At 46.1% G+C, this 12,440-nt stretch overlaps 2 protein-coding genes across 2 annotated transcripts in view; one reads left to right on the top strand and one right to left on the bottom strand.

Annotated features, from left to right (window-relative positions):
- cttnbp2 (cortactin binding protein 2) overlaps positions 1-1,636 on the top strand; it is a 72,580-nt gene extending 70,944 nt beyond the window's left edge. Inside the window, exons 21-22 of the mRNA XM_014147842.3 lie at positions 100-201; positions 372-1,636. Coding sequence (XP_014003317.3) covers positions 100-201; positions 372-695 — 426 coding nt within the window. The 3' untranslated portion in view covers positions 696-1,636. The remainder of the gene's footprint in view (positions 1-99; positions 202-371) is intronic.
- A 635-nt stretch (positions 1,637-2,271) lies between these two features.
- The window catches only part of LOC100136364 (cystic fibrosis transmembrane conductance regulator I), a 52,084-nt gene continuing 41,915 nt past the window's right edge, over positions 2,272-12,440 (bottom strand). Inside the window, 8 exon segments of the mRNA NM_001123533.1 lie at positions 2,272-3,158; positions 3,985-4,090; positions 5,286-5,458; positions 7,439-7,528; positions 7,621-7,776; positions 8,658-8,885; positions 9,581-9,681; positions 11,220-11,447. Of these exon segments, the coding sequence (NP_001117005.1) occupies positions 2,943-3,158; positions 3,985-4,090; positions 5,286-5,458; positions 7,439-7,528; positions 7,621-7,776; positions 8,658-8,885; positions 9,581-9,681; positions 11,220-11,447 (1,298 nt within the window). The 3' untranslated portion in view covers positions 2,272-2,942.

The following is a 12,440-nucleotide window of genomic DNA, read 5'->3' as shown; positions in this document are numbered from 1 at the left end:
CACTCACTCACTCACTCACTCACTCACACTCTCACACTCTCACACTCTCGCACACACGAGATTGACCTTTTCCGCCGGCTGTATTTTTCTGCGTTGCAGATTGCTCGGTCCAAAGAGGACTTCATTGTCTTCTCTGGCTCTCCAAGTGGACAATCGCCCCGCCGGAAGACCGACCATGAAGCAACCGCTCGACCACAGACGGTGAGTCAAACCGCGCTTAAAGGCTGAAATTAAAGGCCTAGCACTAACACACCTATTCAGTTCAGCTCATCACGTGCAGGGCTAGAACAAAACTGTGAACTGTCTGGTGGTCCTCCAGTAGCGAGATGAGCAAGTGTTTCCCAACCATCTGTCTGTCTCCCCCTTTACAGACCGGCAGCCGTCACTCCACTCCCAGCGCCGCCCCAGGCAGCCCCGCCCCTAGCAACGAGAGGCGATCAGCGTCCCGGCCCAAATCTCAGCTCCCCGTCCCCAGCAGCAGGGGGCCGCAGCCACGAGCCAACAGCAGCAGTACTGCACCACGAACACCCACTATGACCGCTAACCGCAACGCCACCAGAACTGAACCAAGCAGCAGCAAAACAAGGCAGGCCCCAACCAGACATAACAACAACGTCAACGAAAACAACCAACAACACGAGGACATTTGGATCCTACACCGAGACCTGCATGAAGACAACAACAATACGAAGTAGTAGAGGAACTTCCTCCTCTTCCACCTTCTTTCGTTTCCTCCCACCTCTCCGCTGTTATATCCCTCCATGTTGTAGTTTGGTTTATGACGGCCTTTTAGTATTTGTACTTGTTATCCGTACTTGTTAAACTGTATAACAATTGTGTACTTGGGGACCATAGTTTTATGATATTATACAGTATTGAAAGAAGTAAAAAAAAAAAAAGAGACATTTCGCAGGGAATTATGTCAAAAGAAAAATAAGTAGTATTTAAGACAGGATTTACCTTTTGCGGTGAAAGCGTTTTGGATCAAAGAAAAGAAGCAGGCAGGTTGTTTTTGCAATTAGGTCTTTTCTAATATTCAAGTGTTTTATGTTTAAATAGTTGCAAGGTTGGTTTAAATACTGTTGAAACTAATCAGGGTTTTACCAAATATTTGTAAATAAGAATTAGTAACTTTAATGGTATATAGATTGGTGTATGTGGTATTATGCTTGTACAGTAAGAACTCAAAAACAAAAGCTGAAGAAAAAAAAACCATGTACATATTGTTTGTAATGATGATGATAATATGCCAATTTGGTTCATAACTTTTCACTTGTTTCAAAGTGAATGGAATGTGGCAATAAGTAAATGTAATTGCAAACAGTTTTTTTTTGCTTTTGACGGTAAGCCATAAATACTTTAAACTGCCCACAATTCTGCCCACGAGTCATGGTTCGATTAATCCATACACTAGGTGGAGCCTGATACAAATTTCAAAGCAGCATGGTTTGTTCGCTTTATTTTTGTTCATGTTTATTTTATTTTATAATGAAAAGTGTTATTTTGAATGGCCATTGTTGATAAATGTACAGGAGATATTTTAGTCAACCTTTGGTGTTGATCTGTATGATCGCTGTCTGAAGTAATGTCCTGCTTCCTTTAAGAACAACCATTAAAACTGCACTGTTAACCCCAACAGTCCTCCACCTCGTGTCTTCTTATACCAGACCACTGGCCTGGGTACAGTATGTGGGACCTTCAACTGAGAATTTAAAACAAACAACTTATGAATGCTCTATGAAGCCTTTATAAAGCACTACATAGAGGCTTCACAAATAATTTCTAAGGGAAGGTGGTAACACTTCAAGAATACAGGTGTAATTCTCTAATGAGAAACATCTTTTCGAATTGAAAACCACCAGCATTACAGGGGGTCTTCAGGAGCGGAGTTGAGAAACACTGTCTTACCAATGACCGCTCGTCTTTCCTCAAAATCGTTTTAAAGGAAATATAATTGATTGAAATCACAATATTCTAATTGAAAAACAAAACGATTTATAAATGTTTGGACATGCGTCTCTTTCCTATCAATAAGAAATATTTTTTTACACAAAAACAAAATTGTCTGTAGTCAGTTACATTTCAAGGTGTCTAACCAGTAACCACGGTACCATATTTTATCGTATCGTTATAAAAACTGTTATCCAATATCACTAAGGCGCAATGTGCCAAATAAAAGACCAGAAAGGACACAAAAATATTTCCAGTTCCAGAAGTACAAGCGGGAGCTTGACAAATCACATTTGAAAAAGCGTAAAAAATAAATAAATGTATGCAGCATTTGATCATTTATTTTCCTTGCTATTACCCTACCAGGCCACCATGAAAAAGTGCATACAAATAGAAACACTTGTCCATAGCATCATCCACCATTCATTCCTGTTTTGTGTATTGATAGCTTTGAATATAAGTTGCCCTGAGGCACAGTTTTCCTTCCCCAACTCCTAACAACCATTGGGAGGGAAACAAAACTGACCTCAGATCAGTGTCTGGGCAATTTCATCCCACTTTGTATTTACAGGCAGCTTTTGAGTTTAGGGACTGTATGCTTTTTACAATCTTGCTTAAAAAGCATGGCTTTATATATTCAAACAAAACTGGCATTCCAATGTTCTCAAAGTGAAACAAATCTCATTCTGGAAACACCAGGATTGTGCCTTTGATTGAACAGAGCCCTGTGTGTACCAATAAGGACCGACCACATCTCACATTCTTATCATCTTGACTAGAGGCACTTGGATGAGTCAGCAGCGCATCTTTCCACGATTCCTTGCAACCTATCTCCTTGCCTCTTCAACCATATTGGAGAAGGTTCAAGGCCCCTCAGGCCTACTTTTCCAATGTGTTTTGACAAGGAGTCGAGGATGCAAGGCAACGAGGAAAGTTTCATTGAGAAAGAGCATTCCAGAAGACAAAATGGCGTCCAGTTAATCCGGGGCTCCTTAAAGATGCGTGTTCTGGACCTCGTCCTCAGCCACCTCCCGCAGGGCGGTGATCTTGGGCTGCTGGGATTGAGGGGGTCGCTTGCTGGAGTTGAGGCGGTGCAGGGGGAAGAGTTTGAGGCGCTCAGCAGCACTCATGGCCTGCTTCAGGTGGCTGGTCTCATTCAACAGCTTCTGAATGGAGTCATACCTCTTCATAGAACTGCCCTCGATCATCTGGAGGGAGAGATGAGTTGGTTGGTTCCAATAGCTCAGTGGGTTAAACTCAACTCTTGCCTCACTCAAACCTATACAAACCACAGTAAAACGGACAATTTGGTACAGCGAAGGGTTAAAATGACACTAGGTTGTGTAATGCGGATAGAATTACATGTTGAAGATGCTCCAGGGTCAAGCACCCAGCATCATGCCACCGTGCCTGCATTGTCACGCTGTCTGCTTGTGTGAACACAAACACAGGTCACTTATACTGGGAGCGTGTAGCAACACACACAGCCGACACCATGCCCTGAGTCATGGGACACTGTAAATCAAATATGTTGTTTACAGTGAGGCTATCAAATGGTGACGCACTGATAGAAGAATTGAATCTAAAATGGAGGATATATATATATTTTTTTAAAGCTGGTGGTCGGTGCTCTATTCTCACTTCCAACAGGGAAATACCAAGGGCTCTATCCAGTGTTTTCCAACCCTGGTTCTCCAGTACCCCGAACAGAACACATTTTTGTTGTAGCCCTGGACAAACACACCTCATTCAACTCATTGAGGGCTTGATGATTAGTTGACAAGTTGAATCAGGTGTGCTTGTCCAGGATTACAATTAAAATGTGTACTGTTGGGGGTACTGGAGGACCAGGGTTGGAAAGCACTGCTCTATTCAACCTGTATCGCTAAAGCAGGTATGTAAAGGTAATTTCCTATTGAGCAGACTTTACCGTGAATGCAGTATTTGCTAGTAGAGCCCTAAAGAGAGATAGGAGGTTAACAAAGAGTAACCTAATGCTTAAAGGGAGATAGGTGTGTGTGTGCGCGTGCTAACCAGGAAGGACTGGCACTCCAGCAGTGGTTCCACTCTGTGTTCTGACAGTATGACTGTACAGTTGGAGAACGACTGTTTCAGCGTCTTCCTCAGGACCTGCAACGTTCTGTGAACCAGAAACAAACCAAAACACAACCATCAATGTTCTTCAGTCAACCATACACAAACCAGAGTACACTCAATTAACCAGAGAGTTTAACGATAGGCCTGCATACACACATATATAAACACACACACACACACACACACACACACACACGCCGTCTCTCATTCTCCCTTCACGTACAAACTCCTTTCACTCTAACTTCCCCAATGTGCACTTACTGCTGGGATTACTCTGAAGTAGACCAGTGTCATCAACCACCACTAATTCACTCATGACAGGCACCATTTAGCTTAAAGACCTGTGTCTTTACGTGTGGTTACACCCATTCTGTGCAAACACACACAGTCAAAGACTTACAGTAAGTCCTGGAATTGTCACCATATGCAGCGAGACACTTAGGCTGTGTTTACACAGCCACCATAAGAACCCAATCTGATTTTCTTTCTATATCCAATCTTTTTTTCTGAACGTCCACACTGTTTTACATGTGATCCATATCAGATTTGCACGTTCACACGGATGTAGCCTCAGAGGGGTGGTTGTCATTGTAATGACTGGTCATGGGCAACAACAAAAAAACACTTCAGAGCAAACAAATCTGTTTGAGTGTCCAGACAGAGGTCACATATGGGAGATCAGGTTTGTATCAGGATTCAGATCCACATACTGTATGGAGGCGGTATGAATCGGAAGTCAAAGGCTGTGTTTACACAGGCAGCCCAATTCTAATCTTTTGCCCAATTATTGGCAAAAGAGCTGACCTGATTGGTCAAAAGCAATTAATGGAAAAGATCACAATTGGGCTGCCTGTGTAAACACAGCCCCAAAAAAAATCAGTTTTTTTTGTTGTTGCTGATTACACATTAGCGAAAAGATCAGATAGGTATCAGACATGCAAATAGTTGGCAAAAGATCCGAATTGGGCTGCCTGTGTAAATGCAGCTTCAAACACACACCAGAGGAGGCTGGTGAGGGGGAGACGGCTCGTAATAATTTATGGAATGGAGTGAATGGAATGGTATCAAACACATGGAAACCAGGTGTTTGACGTGTTGGAGACCATTCTATTCATTCCGTTCCAGCCTTTACTCATTTAAAGTGCCACTAGCCACAGGTACATACACTGATCTTCCATGTCCAACCCCAAATCCAACACACTCTCTCTCGCTTTCTCTCGCTCACTCTCTCCTCTTACATGGGGTCGAGGAATGCGCTGGGTTCGTCCAGTAGCAGTATGCGGGCCTTGCTGAGGATGGAGCGGGCCAGACACATGAGCTGCTTGTGTCCGTTACTCAGGACGTAACCCCCGTCCTCCAGCTGGAAGTCCAGCTTGTCTGGGAACTGCTCTATCACGGACTTCAGACCCACCTGGATGACACATAGAACCGGGAAACACGGAGGATCTCAGTCAACCAATCAAATGAAATGCACTGACTCAATGGACCACAACGGACCTCTGTAAGCAGGGCAAAGCAGGTGACATGGAGTCTGATGTGGATCTCAGGTTAGTTCTACCACCGTCGTTGTAAGCCAAAACAAATACAGTGCGTGCGCTAGGTGATCAATTTAGAGGAGAGCAACTTCACATGAGCTATGGTCACAGGGTCAAGCGAAGCAGACTTGCATGTGATTCCTGTTTCCCGTCTGGCTGTGCTTACTATGCAACTACCTGTATGGTGTGGCTATGGTGTCACTGCCCTGCTGACGTACACGAACACAGCAGCACCTTACCATCAGCATAGCATGTCAGAACGAGGTTACTACAGTATGGTAGGAAAGGGGTCAGCGGGACTCTCTGCAGTGTACAGACAGAAGGACGGACAGACAGACAGGAGAAAGGTGGAGAGAGAGAGAGGACAGTGATAGAGGGGACCTGTTGTGGTTGAGGCTAGAGTTAGGGTTCAACCGGGATGTGGATATAAAGCTAGGGTTAGGGTGGAACAGGGATGTGGACATGAAGCTAGGGTTAGGGTTGAACTGGGATGTGGACATACAGCTAGGGTTAGGGTTGAACTGGGATGTGGACATACAGCTAGGGTTAGGGTTGAACAGGGATGTGGACATGAAGCTAGGGTTAGGGTTGAACTGGGATGTGGACATACAGCTAGGGTTAGGGTTGAGGCTTGGGTTAGGGTGGAACAGGGATGTGGACATGAAGCTAGGGTTAGGGTGGAACAGGGATGTGGACATACAGCTAGGGTTAGGGTTGAGGCTTGGGTTAGTGTGGAACAGGGATGTGGACATGAAGCTAGGATTAGGGTGGAACAGGGATGTGGACATGAAGCTAGGATTAGGGTGGAACAGGGATGTGGACATACAGCTAGGGTTAGGGTTGAGGCTAGGGTTAGTGTGGAACAGGGATGTGGACATGAAGCTAGGGTTAGGGTTGAACTGGGATGTGGACATACAGCTAGGGTTAGGGTTGAGGCTAGGGTTAGTGTGGAACAGGGATGTGGACATGAAGCTAGGATTAGGGTGGAACAGGGATGTGGACATGAAGCTAGGGTTAGGGTTGAACAGGGATGTGGACATGAAGCTAGGGTTAGGGTGGAACAGGGATGTGGACATGAAGCTAGGGTTAGGGTTGAGGCTAGGGTTAGTGTGGAACAGGGATGTGGACATGACGCTAGGGTTAGTGTGGAACAGGGATGTGGACATGAAGCTAGGGTTAGGGTTGAGGCTAGGGTTAGTGTGGAACAGGGATGTGGACATGACGCTAGGGTTAGTGTGGAACAGGGATGTGGACATGAAGCTAGGGTTAGGGTTGAGGCTTGGGTTAGTGTGGAACAGGGATGTGGACATGAAGCTAGGGTTAGGGTTGAGGCTAGGGTTAGTGTGGAACAGGGATGTGGACATGAAGCTAGGGTTAGGGTGGAACAGGGATGTGGACATGAAGCTAGGGTTAGGGTTGAGGCTAGGGTTAGGTTGGAACAGGGATGTGGACATGAAGCTAGGGTTAGGGTTGAACAGGGATGTGGACATGAAGCTAGGGTTAGGGTTGAGGCTAGGGTTAGTGTGGAACAGGGATGTGGACATGAAGCTAGGGTTAGGGTGGAACAGGGATGTGGACATGAAGCTAGGGTTAGGGTTGAGGCTAGGGTTAGGTTGGAACAGGGATGTGGACATGAAGCTAGGGTTAGGGTTGAACAGGGATGTGGACATGAAGCTAGGGTTAGGGTTGAGGCTAGGGTTAGGTTGGAACAGGGATGTGGACATGAAGCTAGGGTTAGGGTGGAACAGGGATGTGGACATGAAGCTAGGGTTAGGGTTGAACAGGGATGTGGACATGAAGCTAGGGTTAGGCTTAGACCGGAGACCAGTGTGACTGATGTGAATATCGTGTCTCACCTCCTCAGCCACCCGCCACAGTTCCTCGTCACTGTAGCGAGCGTGTGGATCCAGGTTCATACGGAATGTACCGGTCAGGATGAAGATTTTCTGTCAAGAAAATCATATTAGGGCATACATTCACCACAGCCAAATACCATTGAACATCTGAGCACTAAGTCTAGTTGCGGGGTGGAATTTACCTGTGGCACCACGCCGAAGGCTTTCCTCCAGGTCTGTAGGGTGACAGAGTTCCAGGAGACCCCATCGATGGAGATCTCTCCGTCTGTAGAGGCCAGCCGCAGGAGGGCAGAAAGCAGGGTGCTCTTTCCTGAACCCGTCCTCCCCAACACACCCACCTACACACAAATACAGATCTTCAGCCAGCATTTTTACTATGATAAACCGACACTATGTGGAACGGGAGACTACTGTAGAATTAGTATTGGGGAGTAGTGAACCACATGTAGTTCAACCAGTAATTGAACTTGCAGTAGCTTGGTGGTAGTTTAACTAAACTCAAATCTAGGTAGTGTTTTCAGTAGTTAATAGCTTTTTTTTGCAGCTAACTACTGGAAATACAAAAATAAAAGAAGATTTGGGTGAAATAGGCCAGAATTCCCTTTATTTTTCAGCATCAGACCTGCTTAATTCTCACTTGAAACATAGTTGTTGTGTTTAAAAGGATAGATGACACATTCTGTTTACATCTGACTCCAGATCTGTTCTTCTGATTGTTAGCCTATGACGTTTCAGATTTAGATATGCACATTTTCCAGGAAGTAGTTTTTGTAGTGAACTACTTTTTCAAAGTAACTTTCGTTAAGTCAACTAGATTTTTCTTATGGGTAGATTTAGCATAGCTTAACTTCTTTCAGTGAGAAGTAATTGGTAACTTGGTAAACTATATTTTCAGAGTAGCTTCCAAAACACTGTGTAGAACCACTCTCGCACAGGCCAGAGCGTCAGTGACAGTTAGGCCATTAACGGGAAGCTTTAGCTAATGGCTAGGGCGGTAGGCTAAAGTGCTGACACTAAGATAGTCTCCCTCAGGCCTCATTACTAGGAGCTGTATCTATCCTAATTACCTCTCAAGACATACCACAGGGAGTCTGAGTCTCTCTAGCCTCCTAACAGCCCGAGAGAGATTCATATACTGAATGCCCGCCTGAGAGCAGGACCATCAGCCCCTCATCAGCCACACGCCCGCACGCTCAGACACACACAGAGAGTGACCTACACTCTGTCCTCCTTCCACAGTGAAGGAGAGGTCCTGCAGGACGGAGCGTCCAGCCTCTGTGTATTTGACGGTCAGTCCTTGGACGTCCATGTGGCCCTGGTTGGGCCAGCAGTCTTGGGCGTGGGGGTTGTCGATCACCAGGTCTGTTCCTTTACCGCCTCCACCGCTGGGTCTGGGCTCCTCTTGAGGCAGGTCGATGAACTTGAAGACCCGGTCTACCGATCGCATCTGGGGGAATAGGGGATGGAGAGATGAGAGAGATAGGAGGGAGTTGTGTGTACGTGTTGTGCACATGTCATGAGAGAATAACAAACAATCTGTAAATAAGTACATGTGTGTTACCTACTACCCTGGAATGTGTGACGGTATGTTTGAGTAGTGAGCTCCCCTGTCCTGGTTAATGAGTTCTATTCCCACACAGTAGTGTCAGTCAGTCTGACAATAACAGTGAATGTTTCCTCTTGCTCTGTGAGCATTAGGAGAACTACATGTCCTGCACTGTGATTAGCAGAATCACTGAGGCTGAACGCAGCTCATTTCAACAACAACAATACATATGCACTCACACACACACTAGAGATCTGAATATATTCTTACCTAACAATAAACAAGTAGAGTATCCCGCACAAGCAAAGCCAAGGTGATTCATATTTACATTTTACACTTTAGTCATTTAGCAGACGCTCTTATCCAGAGCGACTTACAGTAGTGAATGCATACATTTCATACATGTTTGTTTCCTACTGGTCCCCCGTGGGAATCGAACCCACAACCCTGGCGTTGCAAACACCATGCTCTACCAACTGAGCGCGTGCTTGTGTTACTAACGACTGACCACTGGTAATGTGGTATGTGAATGCAAATACAAGTCTATCTGCCGTGATGCTAGTGATGATTGACCAAAACTGTGTGTGTGTACTCACCAGTCCATCCACAGTGATGCTGGTAATGACAGCCCATTGGAACGTCCCAAGGATGAGCATGGCTAAGGCCACGATGATGCCAATCTCCCCAGGCTTGTCCTCTGTGGAATACACACACATTATCAATGGGCAGTCAGCGGTCACACACATTATCAATGGGCAGTCAGCAGTCACACACATTATCAATGGGCAGTCAGCAGTCATATACACATTATCAATGGGCGGTCAGCAGTCACACACATTATCAATGGGCAGTCAGCAGTCACACACATTATCAATGGGCAGTCAGCAGTCACACACATTATCAATGGGCGGTCAGCAGTCACACACATTATCAATGGGCAGTCAGCAGTCATATACACATTATCAATGGGCGGTCAGCAGTCACACACATTATCAATGGGCAGTCAGCAGTCACACACATTATCAATGGGCGGTCAGCAGTCACACACATTATCAATGGGCAGTCAGCAGGCACACACATTATCAATAGGCAGTCAGCAGTCACACACATTATCAATGGGCAGTCAGCAGTCACACACATTATCAATGGGCAGTCAGCAGGCACACGCATTATCAATAGGCAGTCAGCAGTCACACACATTATCAATGGGCAGTCAGCAGTCACACACATTATCAATGGGCAGTCAGCAGTCACACACATTATCAATGGGCAGTCAGCAGTCACACACATTATCAATGGGCGGTCAGCAGTCACACACATTATCAATGGGCAGTCAGCAGGCACACACATTATCAATAGGCAGTCAGCAGTCACACACATTATCAATGGGCAGTCAGCAGTCACACACATTATCAATGGGCAGTCAGCAGGCACACGCATTATCAATAGGCAGTCAGCAGTCACACACATTATCAATGGGCAGTCAGCAGTCACACACATTATCAATGGGCAGTCAGCAGTCACACACATTATCAATGGGCAGTCAGCAGTCACACACATTATCAATGGGCGGTCAGCAGTCACACGCATTATCAATGGGCAGTCAGCAGGCACACACATTATCAATAGGCAGTCAGCAGTCACACACATTATCAATGGGCAGTCAGCAGTCACACACATTATCAATGGGCGGTCAGCAGTCACACACATTATCAATGGGCAGTCAGCAGTCACACACATTATCAATGGGCGGTCAGCAGTCACACACATTATCAATGGGCGGTCAGCAGTCACACACATTATCAATGGGCGGTCCGCAGTCACACACATTATCAATGGGCGGTCAGCAGTCACACACATTATCAATGGGCGGTCAGCAGTCACACACATTATCAATGGGCAGTCAGCAGTCACACACATTCGTATTGCACAGTCAGCAGTATCACAAACAAAGTGTCAGCATGCAGTCACACACGGGTAATAGCACACTTCATTTGCAACCTGATGTTATACACACACAAACGCACAGATGTTAATGAAAGCGAACGCGGTCAAATGACCTCTAAATTCACTCCCAACATAAACACTGTGGTCCATTGAGACATTCTCTGTCACAACACTACAGGCGCATGCAAACGTACTGGCAGTTATGCAGGTCTAAAGTAAATATGTGTACATGCAATGCAATCTGCATCTCCTAACTATGTCCCAAACGTATTTGTATGTGTCACTCACGGTTGGTTCCCACGGCGATGAAGACTGCGGCGGAGAAGAAGAAGACGAAGATGATGTCACAGCGGAAGAGGAACCATCGCAGCGTGGCGAGGTAGTGGAACCATATGGCCGTGTGGGTGTTCAGGGCCTTGTGGAACAACGTCTCAAAGTAGGACTGACGACCAAACGCACGGATGGTCCACAGACCCTTCAGAGAGATGATGAGGTGGGAGAATATAGGGCTACGGGCTGGGAGGAGGGAGAAAGACAGAATGAGAAAGAGAGAGAGAGAAAAAGAGTGTGTAGAAGAAGAAGAAAAAAATGGATCAAAGGGGGAGAGAGATAACGAATGGAGAGAGGCAGGAAGGGGGGAGAGAAGAGAAACACAGAAGCATTAGTCAATCACTCACAGGAGGTCCGACATAGTATCTATGTACTTCTTCACCAAAACGCATGGTTGATGTAGACTTGTTGATGGAATTTCAATTCACTTACTGGCCCCAACCCTGACTTATAGTAAGTCACAAAAGCTAGAAAACATCAGAGTTTGCTGTTTCAGAGGGGGCATGTTTATGTGAGGAGTCACCAAGAATCAAAAGTGTACCATGCTTCAAGTCTATGTGCCGGGGATCCTGTGTGAACTTAAGTATGCTCCCTCTAATTCTCTCTCCCTCTCTCCCTTCCCTCCAGGAGGACCTGAGCCCTTGGACCATGGACTCTCAGGATTACCTGGCCTGAATACTCCTGGCTGTCCCCGGTCCACCTTGACTTGCTGCTGCTCCAGTTTCAACTGTTCTACCTGCGGCTATGGAAACTTGACCTGTTCACCAGACGTGCTACCTCCTCCCGGACATGCTGTTTTCAACTCGCCCTCTCTCTCGCTCCCTCTTTACCGCACCTGCTGTCTCGACCACTGAATGCTTGGCTATGAAAAGCCAACTGACATTTACTCCTGTGGTACTGACCTGTTGCACCCTCTACAACCATTGTGAATATTATTTGACCCTGCTGGTCATCTATGAACGTTTGAGCATCTTGAGGAACAATATGGCCTTAATGGCCATGTACTCTTATAATCTCCACCCTGCACAGCCAGAAGAGGACTGGCCACCCCTCAGAGCCTGGTTCCTCTCTAGGTTTCTTCCTAGGTTCCTGCCTTTCTAGGGAGTTTGTCCGAGCCACAGTGCTTCTACATCTGCATTGCTTGCCGTTTGGTGTTTTAGGCTGGGTTTCTGTATGAAC

This window comes from Salmo salar, chromosome 16 (genome assembly GCF_965601325.2).
Source record: "Salmo salar chromosome 16, fSalSal1, whole genome shotgun sequence".
NCBI lineage: Eukaryota > Metazoa > Chordata > Actinopteri > Salmoniformes > Salmonidae > Salmo > Salmo salar.
The sequence above is the reverse complement of the archived record's forward strand: the minus strand, read 5'-3'. Positions and strand labels throughout refer to the sequence as shown.